The 13,793-nt window shown below is 34.1% G+C and overlaps 1 protein-coding gene and 1 long non-coding RNA gene across 15 annotated transcripts in view; one reads left to right on the top strand and one right to left on the bottom strand.

Annotated features, from left to right (window-relative positions):
* The window catches only part of LOC119081726 (PR domain zinc finger protein 1), a 22,442-nt gene extending 15,951 nt beyond the window's left edge, over positions 1-6,491 (top strand). For 13 of the 14 annotated variants that reach the window (XM_037190879.1, XM_037190882.1, XM_037190878.1 and 10 more), the window contains 3 exons: positions 41-1,916; positions 2,001-2,315; positions 2,425-5,078. In XM_037190879.1, coding sequence (XP_037046774.1) covers positions 41-1,916; positions 2,001-2,315; positions 2,425-2,864 — 2,631 coding nt within the window. In that variant the 3' untranslated portion in view covers positions 2,865-5,078. Of the gene's footprint in view, positions 1-40; positions 1,917-2,000; positions 2,316-2,424; positions 5,079-5,212 lie in introns of those variants that run through there. The other variant, XR_005088522.1, reaches the window with a different exon arrangement.
* LOC119081855 overlaps positions 1-13,616 on the bottom strand; it is a 14,077-nt gene extending 461 nt beyond the window's left edge. Inside the window, exons 1-2 of the long non-coding RNA XR_005088535.1 lie at positions 13,466-13,616; positions 5,174-5,176 (exon numbers count right to left, since the gene is read on the bottom strand). This is a non-coding gene — a long non-coding RNA (uncharacterized LOC119081855). The remainder of the gene's footprint in view (positions 1-5,173; positions 5,177-13,465) is intronic.
* Between the last annotated feature and the right edge of the window lie 177 nt (positions 13,617-13,793).

Below are 13,793 nucleotides of genomic sequence, written 5' to 3'. Positions count from 1 at the left end.
ATATCGAATAACACTCAATGTGAATCATTTTTCTTTGCAGATTTTCAAAGACAATGAATACTATTACCTTGATGGTTCTGATACCACTCAAGCGAATTGGATGCGATACGTTGCATCCGCATACAGTCTTCGAGTGATGAACCTTGTCGCCTGCCAGCATCAAGAAAATATCTATTTTTATACAACTAGAGACATAATGCCAAATGAAGAGCTAATGGTTTGGTATTGCCGCGATTTTGCGAAACGTCTTGGCTATGATGTTGATCCGGAACGTGCTACGTACACAATATGCAAGGAGGAAGCTATCAAAAAATCGTACACTGTAGCACCGACACCGGTTGCACCGGAAGTGGCGTTCACACACATGAAGTATGTGATGGGATTTGCGTTACCGCGACGATCTCCGACACCAAGTCCATCCCCACCGATTGCTGTTCTTTCGCCAAATATTCGACCGACACATCAAAGTGTTGTGCATTTTCGTGAGCAGTCGCAAGGGAATGGCATGCCGATGCGAGTAATTGTTCAGGATCAATCGCCACTTCGTGATGAATGCAAGGAAAAAGATTCAACCTCTCCAGTATTAACGAAAGACGGTCCATACGAACATCAATTGACACCGAACGATGGATCGGTTCGATCGGACGAAGGGTATCACAGTAATGAACACTATGAAGACGGACTGACACCACCGGAAGATTACAGTGACAGCGAGGACGAAAACAATTACGTTCTTGACTGTTCGAAAAAGGCGAACATTCCCAAAGAGACGGTGGTGTCACAGAAAATCGAAGACAAAAATGAATACCGAAAAGTGAAAATGAAAATGCCATTGAAATACGAGTTTAAAAATAAAATAATTAAACGTGAATCTGCCGACAAAGAGTCTGTGTCATCGGATGATAACATTGTAGAAGAGGCGGAAACTCGACGCCGTGCTGCAACGCCAGTCACAAGTACTGTGATTGTAACGGAATCATCAACTTATACCATTGTTCCTTTAACCAAACCTTATTATGAGGCTGAAACTACGTCCCCTCCAGCGACGTTCCTACGTTACACACCACCTAGTTCAAGCATTTTAGAAACAATTTTAACCGGCAATCGACTCAGTGAAACAATAAAGCAGAGACAGTCAAATGCAACACCCCCACCAACATCACCAACAGAAATGGCATATTCATATAAGAAATCCCAACGATACGGCAACGCTTGCAGTCCAGACTCTAGTTCGAATTACGTACCAAACAGCCAATCTGAACCTACTGGAATTTCGCCGGCACAAACAAAAAATGCTGACGAAGAAATGGAAAAGGAAGCCATTTCTCATTCACAAGTATCTTATACCACACCAACAGCTACAATGTCTTCGATGAGTTACGAAAATCAAAGAACTCCTCCATATTCCACATATTTGTTTTCTTCCTCACCTAGCGACAATGTATTAACGAATGTTCCAAGTTCGACCTATTCTCCACCTCTGAGTAACGGTCACTACGAACGAATATCAAACCATTCGCTATCGCCACCGAACGGTATACTTCAACTGCAACATCATGCCGGACAATTACTCGCCCATCCGATAATGACACCACTAACGGCGATCCCACCTTCACCAACACGTTCGTCGCCACCATGTTGCTTGAGTCCAGATAATGGATCGTGCACTCGAAGCGGCAGTCCGATGAGTCCTGGTGGTACGTCGCGTGGATATCGAAGTCTACCATATCCTTTAAAGAAGAAAGATGGCAAAATGCATTATGAATGCAACGTTTGTTGCAAAACGTTCGGACAACTGTCCAATTTAAAGGTCCATCTTCGAACACATTCGGGCGAGAAACCATTTCAATGTAACGTATGCACAAAATCGTTCACTCAATTAGCTCATCTACAGAAACATCATCTAGTTCATACCGGTAAGTCTTTTACTGTCATGTCTTTGATTTGGATTATTCTAACGATTTCTCTCTCTCTCTCTCTCTCTCTCTGGTTTTCCACAGGCGAAAAGCCCCATCAATGTGATATTTGTAAGAAACGTTTCTCAAGCACGTCGAATCTGAAAACCCATTTACGACTGCACAGCGGACAGAAACCTTATGCCTGTGACTTGTGTCCACAAAAATTCACACAATTCGTGCACCTGAAACTACACAAGCGACTACACACAAACGATCGCCCATACGTCTGTAACGGTTGTGACAAGAAGTATATTAGCGCTTCGGGACTACGAACGCACTGGAAGACAACGAGCTGTAAACCGAATAATTTGGAAGAGGAGTTGGCATTGGCGGCTGCTGCAACGTCAGAAAATTTATGTAAGTTGTCAACCAGATTTTCTTTCGAAATTCTACTCAATTTTTGCTCGGAGACTGATTGTCATGTATCCACCACAACTAACATCAAACAATTTTTCCAACTTTTCAGCTGACAAAGACCATGGCGAAGAATCGAAAGAATTCTATGAAATGCATCAAATGTACATGCAATCCCATTCGCATCTTCGCAGCATCGGCAATTCTCCCACTCGTCTGGTCAGCACATCCATGCAATCGTCAAGTCATCATCCCGCCGGCCAGCAACAGCACCACTCAATCCACCATCAATCGCATCATCCACAACAATTGTTAATAACGCAACACCAGCAACAATCCCAGCAATCTTTACCCCCACAACAAATACATCGAAAAACACCGCCACCGCCATCGAAAGGACCATCAACACATTTACTAATGTCCAATGGTCACAGCACGCAACTGGCCAACGGTCAATACAATCATGTGGCGCATCACCAGAACCAACACGGTGAGACGCGACCGAGTGTGATTGAATCGAATCAGGCACCAATTATCATCGGTTGCATATAAGAAAATACATTTCGAGTAAATTTGTGTTTTTTTTTATTAAATTGAAAATTTGAATATTTTTAACACACATTTTTAACAGCAAACAAAAAAGAGAATTTGTGACTGATATCCTTTTCGACTTTAATTTTTTTTTATTGAGAAAAAAAAGAGAACAAGAAAAGAGAGAGAAAAAAAAGAAGAAATATTTTACGTGGCTTTATATTGAGTATATAAGAAAATCGAAGACTTTTTCTATGATAAAATTAGAGTAAAAATTGAGGATTGCTTCAGTGAATTTTTTAAAAAAATGATTGAAAGAGTTTCGTCATAGTTTTGTTTGTTTGTTTTTCTCGTGTTTTTTTTGATTGTAATGGACAAATGTGGAACTCTTGAATGATCTCGTTAAATAATAAATACATTCAATGTAACAAACTAACAAAACTGATTAATGTGTTACACACAGACAATATAATATAACAGAATTGCATACATAAATTCTGGTCGTACAGAGGACGTCGGTGAAATTTAGACATGAATTCGCTTCAGCTAGTTATCAGCGGTTTACCGGTATGTGTACCTATTTCACTCATTTGAACAAGCATAGGCACGAACGGACCAGTAGAAAAACAGCTGAAAAAAATTAATGTCTAAATTTCACTGACGTCCCCTGTAACAAAATTTGGACGTTGATTGAATAATACTTTAATTTGTTATAAACTTCAGCTCACAAACTAAATTAAAATCATCAGCGATAGACCAGACCCAATTTATCACATTCAAATTGATATTATGATGATGAACGAAGAAGATCTTGTAAAAAATAGAGATTATCAAAAAGCGATACAATCGATCGAATATAGCTGTTGTCGACATACAAACATTGCAGGCATATACAATCAAGTTCCCGTAACAAACATTTATATGTCGCCAACAGCAATGTTTTCGTCAGTAAAATCGGTAAGTCATTTAAATGAAATTGTAAAACCTAAATGTTCCTTCATCAAAAATTAATGAAGAACCGATTGAAGTTGTCTCTATGATCCCGGAATGCGTCATTAATTCGAACAAAAAATTGCAATTTAATTAACCTTAGACTAACATTACAGAAATATCAATTTAACATACAGTGTGTCCTTATTTACATCCTTAATTAAACATTTTCAGTCATTTTCATAGTAATGAAAGTTTTCACTATATACTGATCCGATTTACCTGTGTTATTCATTAAAAAAAAATTGAAATTTGTTAAACAAAATATATTACGATCCGTTGAAGTCATACCGGTTGAGCTTATATTTATAGATCATTGTCACACTGTCAAACTGAATTTTTTTGCAGTTGACTTCTTCGAATAATTTCTCGGTTATCCGAATGAGTTTGGCTTGATTATGTATTCAAACCTCCTTCTCCCCCAATAACCCAATTTAATCATTGAGATCAACATCACACATCCCGAATTGTGGCTGTTAATTGCAGAAATTTGATTGAAAAAGAACAATTTTTGTTAAATCTTTTCGAAAGGCATCTAAATTGGTAGTATTATTTTTGTAAATATGTAACGATGATTGTTCGTTTTTAATAGTTAAGCCTTTAGATAATAACATAAAATTTTAGAGTTTAAGAATTATACTTTAATGAACAAAATAAAAGAAAATTTGATATTAAGATAGAAACCAAATACTTCATTAAAAATCATGTGAATATACCAAAAAAAGGAAGAGATAAAAAAAAATGAAAATTGAAAAATAACGAAAAGAACAAACAAAGCAAATTTATTATTACAAATATATTTAACAATAATTCAACATATTTATTACAACGTAGATTTACAGATATATAAATTGTGTCTATTTTGGTCTTATGATACCCACCATAATATCGTTTTACCGATGAAACCGATAGCGTTCAACAATTTTTACACTTGCTGATGGATTTTATGTCAAGAGCGAAAGAACATTTATTATACATTGTCTATGTTGTCCAAATTCCAGACAACATATTCCGAAATTAACGCACAATAATTCTAAATTTTCATTTTGATCCATAAAAAAACTCCGGTAAATACACCAAATATTTTACATGCTTCTTGTGTTCTTCCTAGTACCGAAAAAAGCTTATTACATCACAACAGATCACAGGGGCTCATAGAACTCGCAGCATGTAATATATTTTATGTACCTGTTGCCAAGATTGTTATTTTGACTTGTAGGACATTATTGCCAGAGCCGAAGGCGTGGGCAGTAATGGCTACACGTCAAAATAACAGTCTGGCAATAGGTGCATACCATATTTTATCTGTCGAGAACAGATATATCGAGATAAGTAAAAACTCCCTAGGGAGATAAGCTCGAGATTATCGTTCTAGATAGATAAAATTCATTATGTAACACAGTGTAGAAAGTTGAAAAGATCAATTTTCTTGTGATCATTGACCTCGGCTTCGCCTCGGATCGACAAATTTCACACGAAAACTAAACTTTTCATCATTTTCCTTCCAAATGTAAATGACCGTTTATCATCAGATATTCTTCCGCTCGATTAACTAGCATCAGGACACTCTGTAGTTTAAAATGATGTCAGAAGAGAATCAGGCTTAAAGTTCTTTCATTTCAAATCTGGATTCTCTCTTAAAAGAAGTAACAAAAAGTAATAAATCGCATGCAAGAGAAACGTGGACGCTATCGAAGAACCGATAAAGAATTCATTGAAGAAAAAACGTCCACTTAAACATGAGATATTAAAATCAAGGAAAGTCTCGAGATAAGATTTTATTGTGCAATGATTGTTTTTGCTGTAAAAGATACACGCGAGTTACGTTTATGTCGTAAATTTCATCTTTGAGTGCACGTTATTTTCAAGACGAATTCTTTAAACGAAAAAAAGAGAACAAAAAAAAACCTTTGAGTCGAAGACAATTTTGAAAATAATTTTTTTTATTGTAAATAAATGATAAACTTTGCTCAGTTTATGGGCCAACATTCAAACCACATTTTTACAATTTCTATATTAAAACGAAAGAGAAATTAACTTAGCTCGTGTACCTATTTACCTATTTTAACATTAAAAGAAAAATGGATAAAAAACTATTTGAAAAATACAATTTTTTTCAAACAAAAAATGCTTACAAAATAACAAAATTTAACTTATTTTCGCCCCGGATTTAAATAATTTATTGATTTCGAAATATTTAATTTAAACAAAAAACAAAAATTTAAATCACAGCAAGCAACAGTATCCTTATTAAGATCCCTGTAAAGAAATTAAAATTGTATAAAAGGCTATTCACATTTATAATTAGAGAAATTTGTAAATTTATATATTTATATTTAAGCATTAAATACAAACAAGAAAAGGAAACTCAAAAAACATTTGTTTTTTTTTTTTTTTAAATAATATAAAATTGCTTTGAATTTGAAACAAAAAATATTTCAATTTAAAAACAAAATATTTAAAAAAAAATGAAAATTGTACATTATATCTTAAGAGGAGAATTAATACCAAGCTGAAGATCGGTGCTTAAATGACCTGTTTATTAAAAATACAAATAAACAAAATAATTAAGGATACAATCACACTCAACACACACACACCCATACACACTATATAACGTATATAAATTAACTATTTTACTGTATAGTGGCCAAAATTAAAGAAAAAGTGTTAGATAAACAGGACTTTTTTTCAATAAAATTTATACGATAAAATTAAAATCTTGAGGAAAAGTAAACAAAATGAACTGAAAAGTAATATTTGTAAATTGTGCAATATTACTGTTTAGTCCTCAATAATGAACAACCACTACAATTCGAATGGAACTTATAAAACTACAATAAAAATTATCTCTAAATGTCTTAAAGCAACAAGCATTATACAAATGTCACCGTTACACAGTGTAATGATGGTGCAATATTTTATAATTGCATGCTGAATTTTGTAAATATTGGGTTGCATTTTGTAGGCGTAAAATAAAATAAAAATATTCAAAAGAAAAACAATGATACAACAAAGAATTGACAAATTGTTTTATTGATTTTATCGGCTCATCAATGACTACCAGCCCTATAAAACATCAAAACCGCGTTGACTCATAGCGTAAATTGGTCAATCGAGAGCAAGCTTTGATACACTGAAAAAATTCATGTGGTTACCTGATGTGCTTTGATGCAATTCATCGTATAGAAAAATGTTCCCGTAATTCAAACTGAAACTTTAAGGAACAAGTGATGGTGATGGTCATCACCTTAACGTCAACTAAATCATCTGTTACAAACTTGACGACCAAATAAAGCTAAGATTATTGGCTGGTGTTCTATTATATAGTAAAAGCGTAAGTGAAAACAAATGAAGGAAAAGATTCTCTCTAGAGGTATTCGATACTTGGAACATCAGTAGTAGTAACAGATTTAACGATTAAGTGGTTATCCAAGAATTCTTCTACGTTATTCCCCAAAAAAACAAACATTTTTTTAATAAACTAAGTTGAAAAAAATATTTTTACCCGAAACGATCAACCACCAAATATTTTACGACGGCCAAACACATTATAAACAGATACCAAGACGCTTACAAGTTGTTTATCTCCTCGAAGTATCTTGCAAAATATTGATGCTTGACTGAAAATGCTGCAGTTATCTACTAGGCCCCACCTGTTGGGTGGGTCAGATCCCTTGACTGTTTGTCTGAGTTTCTCAAAAGTATTTTTATTGGCAATGATTTATTGATTTATTTCAATGAAATGTAATTTTGTATGTTGATTGCCACAAAAACGCATTTAGAAGAAGAACTACTAGAACGGTCTAATAAATCTCTCATTGATGATTTAATTCTGTTTAGTTTCACTGAAAATCTTCGAAACTATGTATATAAAATGCCCCGGTAAAAAATGACGTATGATTTCAATAAAATTTAAACTCGTGTCAATTGCGGCTCTCGCTTCGCTCTGGCCGCAAACTTCACACTCGTTAATTTTTGTTCTATTTATTCGGTTTTGTCAAGGCAAAGTCACATAACAAGAAAAATACTATTGAAATAGATACAAAAATTCTGTTAGCAACATCAGCTTGTTCGTTAGACCAACATAATCTATCTTAGAACCTAACCTCAGGAATTGATTCCATTCTCCACCAAACATTTTGTTTTTAAATCGGTTGAGAATTACTCCAGTTGTCGTGTTAACAAAAAGCAGAAAAGGCTTCTTCGAGAACTACTCCCAGATGGTTGAACTGATACCACCAATTTTCGAACTTGACCTGAGGATTTCACTACTTCGTCGATTAAAAAAAGTTTTTGAAAATCCGTTGAGATTTACTCAAGTTATCGTGTTAACCAAGGGCACAAAATTTTAACATTTAACGTTTTTTCATCACATTTCCATACATTTTTAATCATAGTGAACGTGTTACGTACGGTGTATTTGTTTTTGTAAAACCCATGACTTACAGTCAAGGGAATAACTTCATTTTTCTGTCCGGATATTTCGATTTTGGCGGCTGTAGTACAGCCTCTGTACTTTTAGGGTAAATTCCGTTTCTTTAATTACCGTGGGAGGTTTAAGGAGAATTTGAATAATGACAATTACGAAAGAGACTTCAGTTCTGTCATCGGCAGCTATAACAATAACAATAAATAAACTCTGACACGTGCAATCTTGTCATGCTTGCCGTCTGCATAATCAGTAGCATAGTATGTTTTCCAAGATTTCTTCAAAATATCGAAAATGTTAGAACAACAAATTCCTATTGAGGTCTGTTGACATACTACTTACTTATAAATAAACCTGCAATTTCTTTCGAAAGTTTTTTATTGTTTCAAACCATTCAAATTCCTCTTAAAAACCGTTAAAATTATGGAAGCCATTCCGCATCGTATTCATTATAAATTGACATTAAGCGAAACAGATGGCATTTGGTTTTGTGGTTCGGAGCTTTGCTGATTTGTACACTTTTAGCTGATGGCACAGATGGCGCCCATGTTAAAAACTATGTTTTTAAATCCTATCTTATCATGTTGTGTGTAAATTGCATACGATATGGCCTTTGTCGACGTAACTCATTAGAATGTTTTTTTGTGGCTTCAGTGTTTCATTTGACGTGCCAAATGGAGTAAAATTTGATTGCTATTCTTAAGGTTAAGTTTAGAAAACCTAATGTAGATGAAACACACTTCAGAGCTGCTAATAATAAAACATTAATTGATTCGCTAGATTCGCTACAGAAAGCTAGGCTACCCATCAACAATATATTGATACGATTGCACTGTTGTGACTACCTCGTCAACTCTCTCAGTTATAATTTATGCCAATCAATCATTCGAAAAAACTGTATCAATTGTATTTTATCGAAAAAGTTTTGTTTTGTGTTTATTGCCTGTCGAATCCAATAAGCTTATACTTGATTTGATGTTAACAATAAAGTTGTCAATCAAACTTCGATTGATGCAAAACAGAAAATAAATTTGCATGCTGCACCGATTGGACCCATATAACGTTTCAACAATAGGCTATTTTTTGTTACAGTTTTGCTGACCTTTACAATTAGGGTTTGTTTTTTTGTGTGAATAGTTTGAACAAGAGGGACTTTCTCTTTACACAAAGCACGCGACAGATTTTTATGCAAAACAAAAATCAATTTATACTTTCGTAACAAATAATTTGAGATCGGCAAACAGGCATTATTCCTCTTACAGTTGCAATGTGTTTTAGAAAAATTATAGTTCCGTTAAATAATTCTATGTACTAAGTACGTTGTACTTAGCACTTGAAATTGTTAATCGTGAACCTCGTCGTGATCGTTCGGTCAATCATGATCTGATTAGGAATGCTAAAGAGGTTGTATTTTCTGTTAAAAATTCCCATCTAAAAAATCTGCTTCTCTAAATTGATCTTTCCCAATAGTTTCGGAATAATTTCACTGACAGGTACCGCCTACCGCCTATATGTAACTTTATCAAAAACATTATCTGCCGCTGATACCGTTTCTATATACTTTCTGTAGTTTTAAGTTCTTTTCGAATAATTCCATCACTTAACAAAATTATTCAGAACTACGAAGCCTCATTTTTTGTTGGTTCGTTTGTAAAAGGTGAATGCCACAAGTTTTGAGTAAATCCTTTAAAAGTGTGAGTTTTTAATAGATTGTTAGTCACATTAGGCTAGTCACATTAAGTAAGAATGGTCAGAATCGTGTAGTCACCGGATGGAATAGCTGTGGGCATAGAAAATGGGCAAAATAGATTTGATTCCAGACCAATGTTAAATTCATGTTCACTTAGTGTAATTACTATTAACCTGTTAGAGTAGGCAAGCATTTGGCCAGTATTATTATCTGGTCTATTAGTTCCATCGATCAAAGTATTTTTATTCGGTTGATTTCAAATCTTGTACTTCAATTTTTTAACATGTATGTTACTGTATGAACAACCATATTATCCAGAGCTTGTCATTATTTTTGTCGTCGTTATCGATAACAGATGAATGTTGACAGGTTGACAGGATGCGACAGGTTGAATATACTTTACTTTCTCATTTAAGAATGTGGTAATCTGATTGTTAAGGGCTGATTCCGTAACGTTTGGAAGAAGTCGCGTATTCCTCTCATTATCCAAATTTGTATTATCTATTCCTCAAAAAAGAAAAAAGAAAACAATCTAGGAAACACCAATAAAACCATTTTGCGACAATCTGTTAACGACAGCATCGACAAAATAATAATCGATGAACTGCGGCTAAAGCTGTTATATATAAATAATTAATGGGATAGATTCTTTATCATTTTTTGTTGAAAGACCAATCGAAGTAATAGAGTCCATAATCATACTGATCAGTGATTAAGCGTCTACTGTCGTCAGCGATAGGTTAGCTGTCGTTGTCCCAAAACTAGGTATGACGACTGGTTACTTTTTATGCACATATCCCATTTGGCCATTGTCGTGGAACTCATTTCATGTCAGCAAATCTAACATGATGAATGGTAATCTCAGCTCGCATTGGTCCAACTGTGGTATTACCAAATGTAGTACTTGCGGCCTTTAAAAAATAGTACAAAATATGCACGTTGTTTGTGTCCTTTTGAAGATAATCGGTTTGCTGGTTACAAAATCATTCCTTGTTTCAGAACTATTTTCCTGTTATCGAGGTATTATTAATATATCTTAGAAAAATATCAAAAACCAGACGAAAATGAAACTCAAACACATATTGGCATCACCCTCCGTTTTCATCGATTGGCGATTCCCTTTTATATATGCAGGAAATTGACGAGGGTGATTTTTTTTTTGCTCTCTGTACACATACTGTGTATACATAGCATGCAGTGTTTATTACACATAACTTTTGACGAACATTGTGGCCCTTTTAAAATATAGAAACTAAATATTATTTTGATGCTGATTTCGATTAGGGGAGAATTGATGTTATATACATGGAAGGGTGAACAAAATTATGCACATGAAACATTCACTATTGGACAGCGTTTTTTAATAATACTAAAACACATTATGTATTTTTAAATAAAAAACCGATGTAGCAGCCAATGACTGTTTCTAAAAAAGCTAAAATCAATAGGAGGGGTTGATGTGTTATATACTCTCAACAAAATGGGAAGGTACATAGTTTTCGTGAAGTGTTAATTGCGCAATTTACACAACTAATTAAGCTTGTCAAAATATAAAGAAACAAAAATAAGTATTTGCGTAAATATTTTGAACATTTTCAGGTCAAATCGATGCTACATTTAACAATGAACAATTTGTGTTTTATATACACTGTTTTTTGTGAATGATGACCAACGCACGTATATGTATTGAATGTTTAAAAAAATATAATAGCCAAACATATTGTTAAGAGATTAGGATTAATTTTGGTAATAAAAAGATATTTTCAGTATGATAGACAGATGCATATTTTCACCATATCCATTCAGCTGGAGATAAGTGATTTGTTGACCGGCCGACGTTACCATCTGAACAGTACTTTCATTAATAATGGAAATGTGTAATGAAATAGGAAAATATTATTGAAACAGGCGAACCAGCCACATGTTATAAAATTTGTATGAACAAAATGCTTCAAACTTTGAAATTAATGAGAAATCTAAGACTCGAACATGGATTTGACACTCAAGATAAAGTAAAGTTCAGTTATGCACACAAAGTATGTTTGAATTAAAATCAACCGTTCTCATGTCAAGTTTTTACACAGTTACAGACGGCTATCATCTGTCGTCGATAACGACTACAGGAATAAAAGACAAGCTCTGACTAAAACGGTTTTATGTAGCGAAGAGTACATTCACAAAAATTAAGCTAAAGCTTTAAAATCAAAATTTGAAAATACTCAGATTAAAGTGAAGTAATAGATCCGATAGTAAACCTGCTGATGTTCTTGCCGCCTGTGAAAGGTATTAAGAAATATTCAACAATTTGTGTTTTTACATATCAGGAGGATTGTTATTATCCCTACCATCTTCTATCGACAACGACGACAACAACAAATAATGAGTTAATGTTGAAATCGTCCTATATACATATACATACATTCATACATACATGCTAATTTAGCATTGCTAAAACACATGAAGTGAAAGATTCGAAAATATTTTGATCAAATCTAGAAAAACGTTCGATATTTTTCCATTTAATTCAAATAGGTTTTGACTGACGACTCATTGCGCGTATTGTACAATAACAGTCTTATTCCATTGATAAATTTATGAATTATTATTATGGTCCGACATCAGTTTTAAAAATTCGAAATAATAAAAGACTAAGATGAAATCATTCCATTTTAGCACCTTTGTTCGAAATCGATGAAAATATAACGAGAAAAATTAGTTAATTGGGATTCTTTTAAAAAGCAACCTACTGCACGGTAGAGTAAAATAAACCAGGCAGGAGCGGTTATACACTGTAATATACTGTATGGAAATGAACTCAAATGATCACTGACATAAGTTGAATAAATTTGTTCGCCAAAAAATAAGGCTAGTCAAATCAAGTGCTCCTGCCTGGTTAACTTTACTCTGCCGAGCTTACTGAAATCGAATTCGTTTTCCAGAAGAGTCAATTTTATGTGCGTAGATATGGTATTAAACCCAACAAGAAGCCAGAACCACTTTCAAACATTTTTTTCGGTACATATATGCCAATGTCACATGCAAATATGACTCTCTGTCACTCTATTCGTGATGGTCGTGCATGGAGAGAAAATCAGATGTCAAATTGCAATACGACAAAGCAAAGAAACGGCCAATCATGTGTTGTCGACTGCAATGACTAAAATACACAGTGGCTTCAAGATAGTATTATAGTAAAATGAATGTTGAAACAAATGAAGTACCAGATTTTCTAAAACTAGGCGATATTTTGAACAATAAAAGTAGTCTTACAATCTGTGCAGTGACAATCAGGGCCGGACTGGCTACCAAAAGGCGCATCGGGCGAATTGGCTGGAAAAGGGTCAGAAGCGCCTAAATACACTTCATTGGTCTGAGGAGCGCCAAAAAGCAAAAGGCGCATCAGACATCGCCCGATCACCCAGTATAGCCAGTCTGGGCCTGGCGACAATTAGAGTATCCATTCATATAGAGCTTAGTATCCTTTTTCAAAGTTTGGTTTGTTATTTAGACCTACGGTGGAAGAATTATAAGAAGTTACATTTTCAACAATTACAATCCAATCGACGTTATTCATTCCACATGTAATTTACACATTATAATACATGCATACGTAAATGTCGCAACGTTGGTAATGCATATGGAATGAATAACGTCGATTGGATTGCGAGGGGTAACTCACTTCTAGATTAAATGGATTAAATGGATTAAATGGATTAAATGGATTAAATGGATTAAATGGATTAAATGGATTTAATGGATTAAATGGAATAAAAATTGGATTAAATGGATTAAATAGGAAAAAAGTTCATTTTACCAAATACTGTAAAAGTCTTAAAAA

Source organism: Bradysia coprophila, unplaced genomic scaffold (genome assembly GCF_014529535.1).
Source record: "Bradysia coprophila strain Holo2 unplaced genomic scaffold, BU_Bcop_v1 contig_358, whole genome shotgun sequence".
NCBI lineage: Eukaryota > Metazoa > Arthropoda > Insecta > Diptera > Sciaridae > Bradysia > Bradysia coprophila.
The sequence above is the reverse complement of the archived record's forward strand: the minus strand, read 5'-3'. Positions and strand labels throughout refer to the sequence as shown.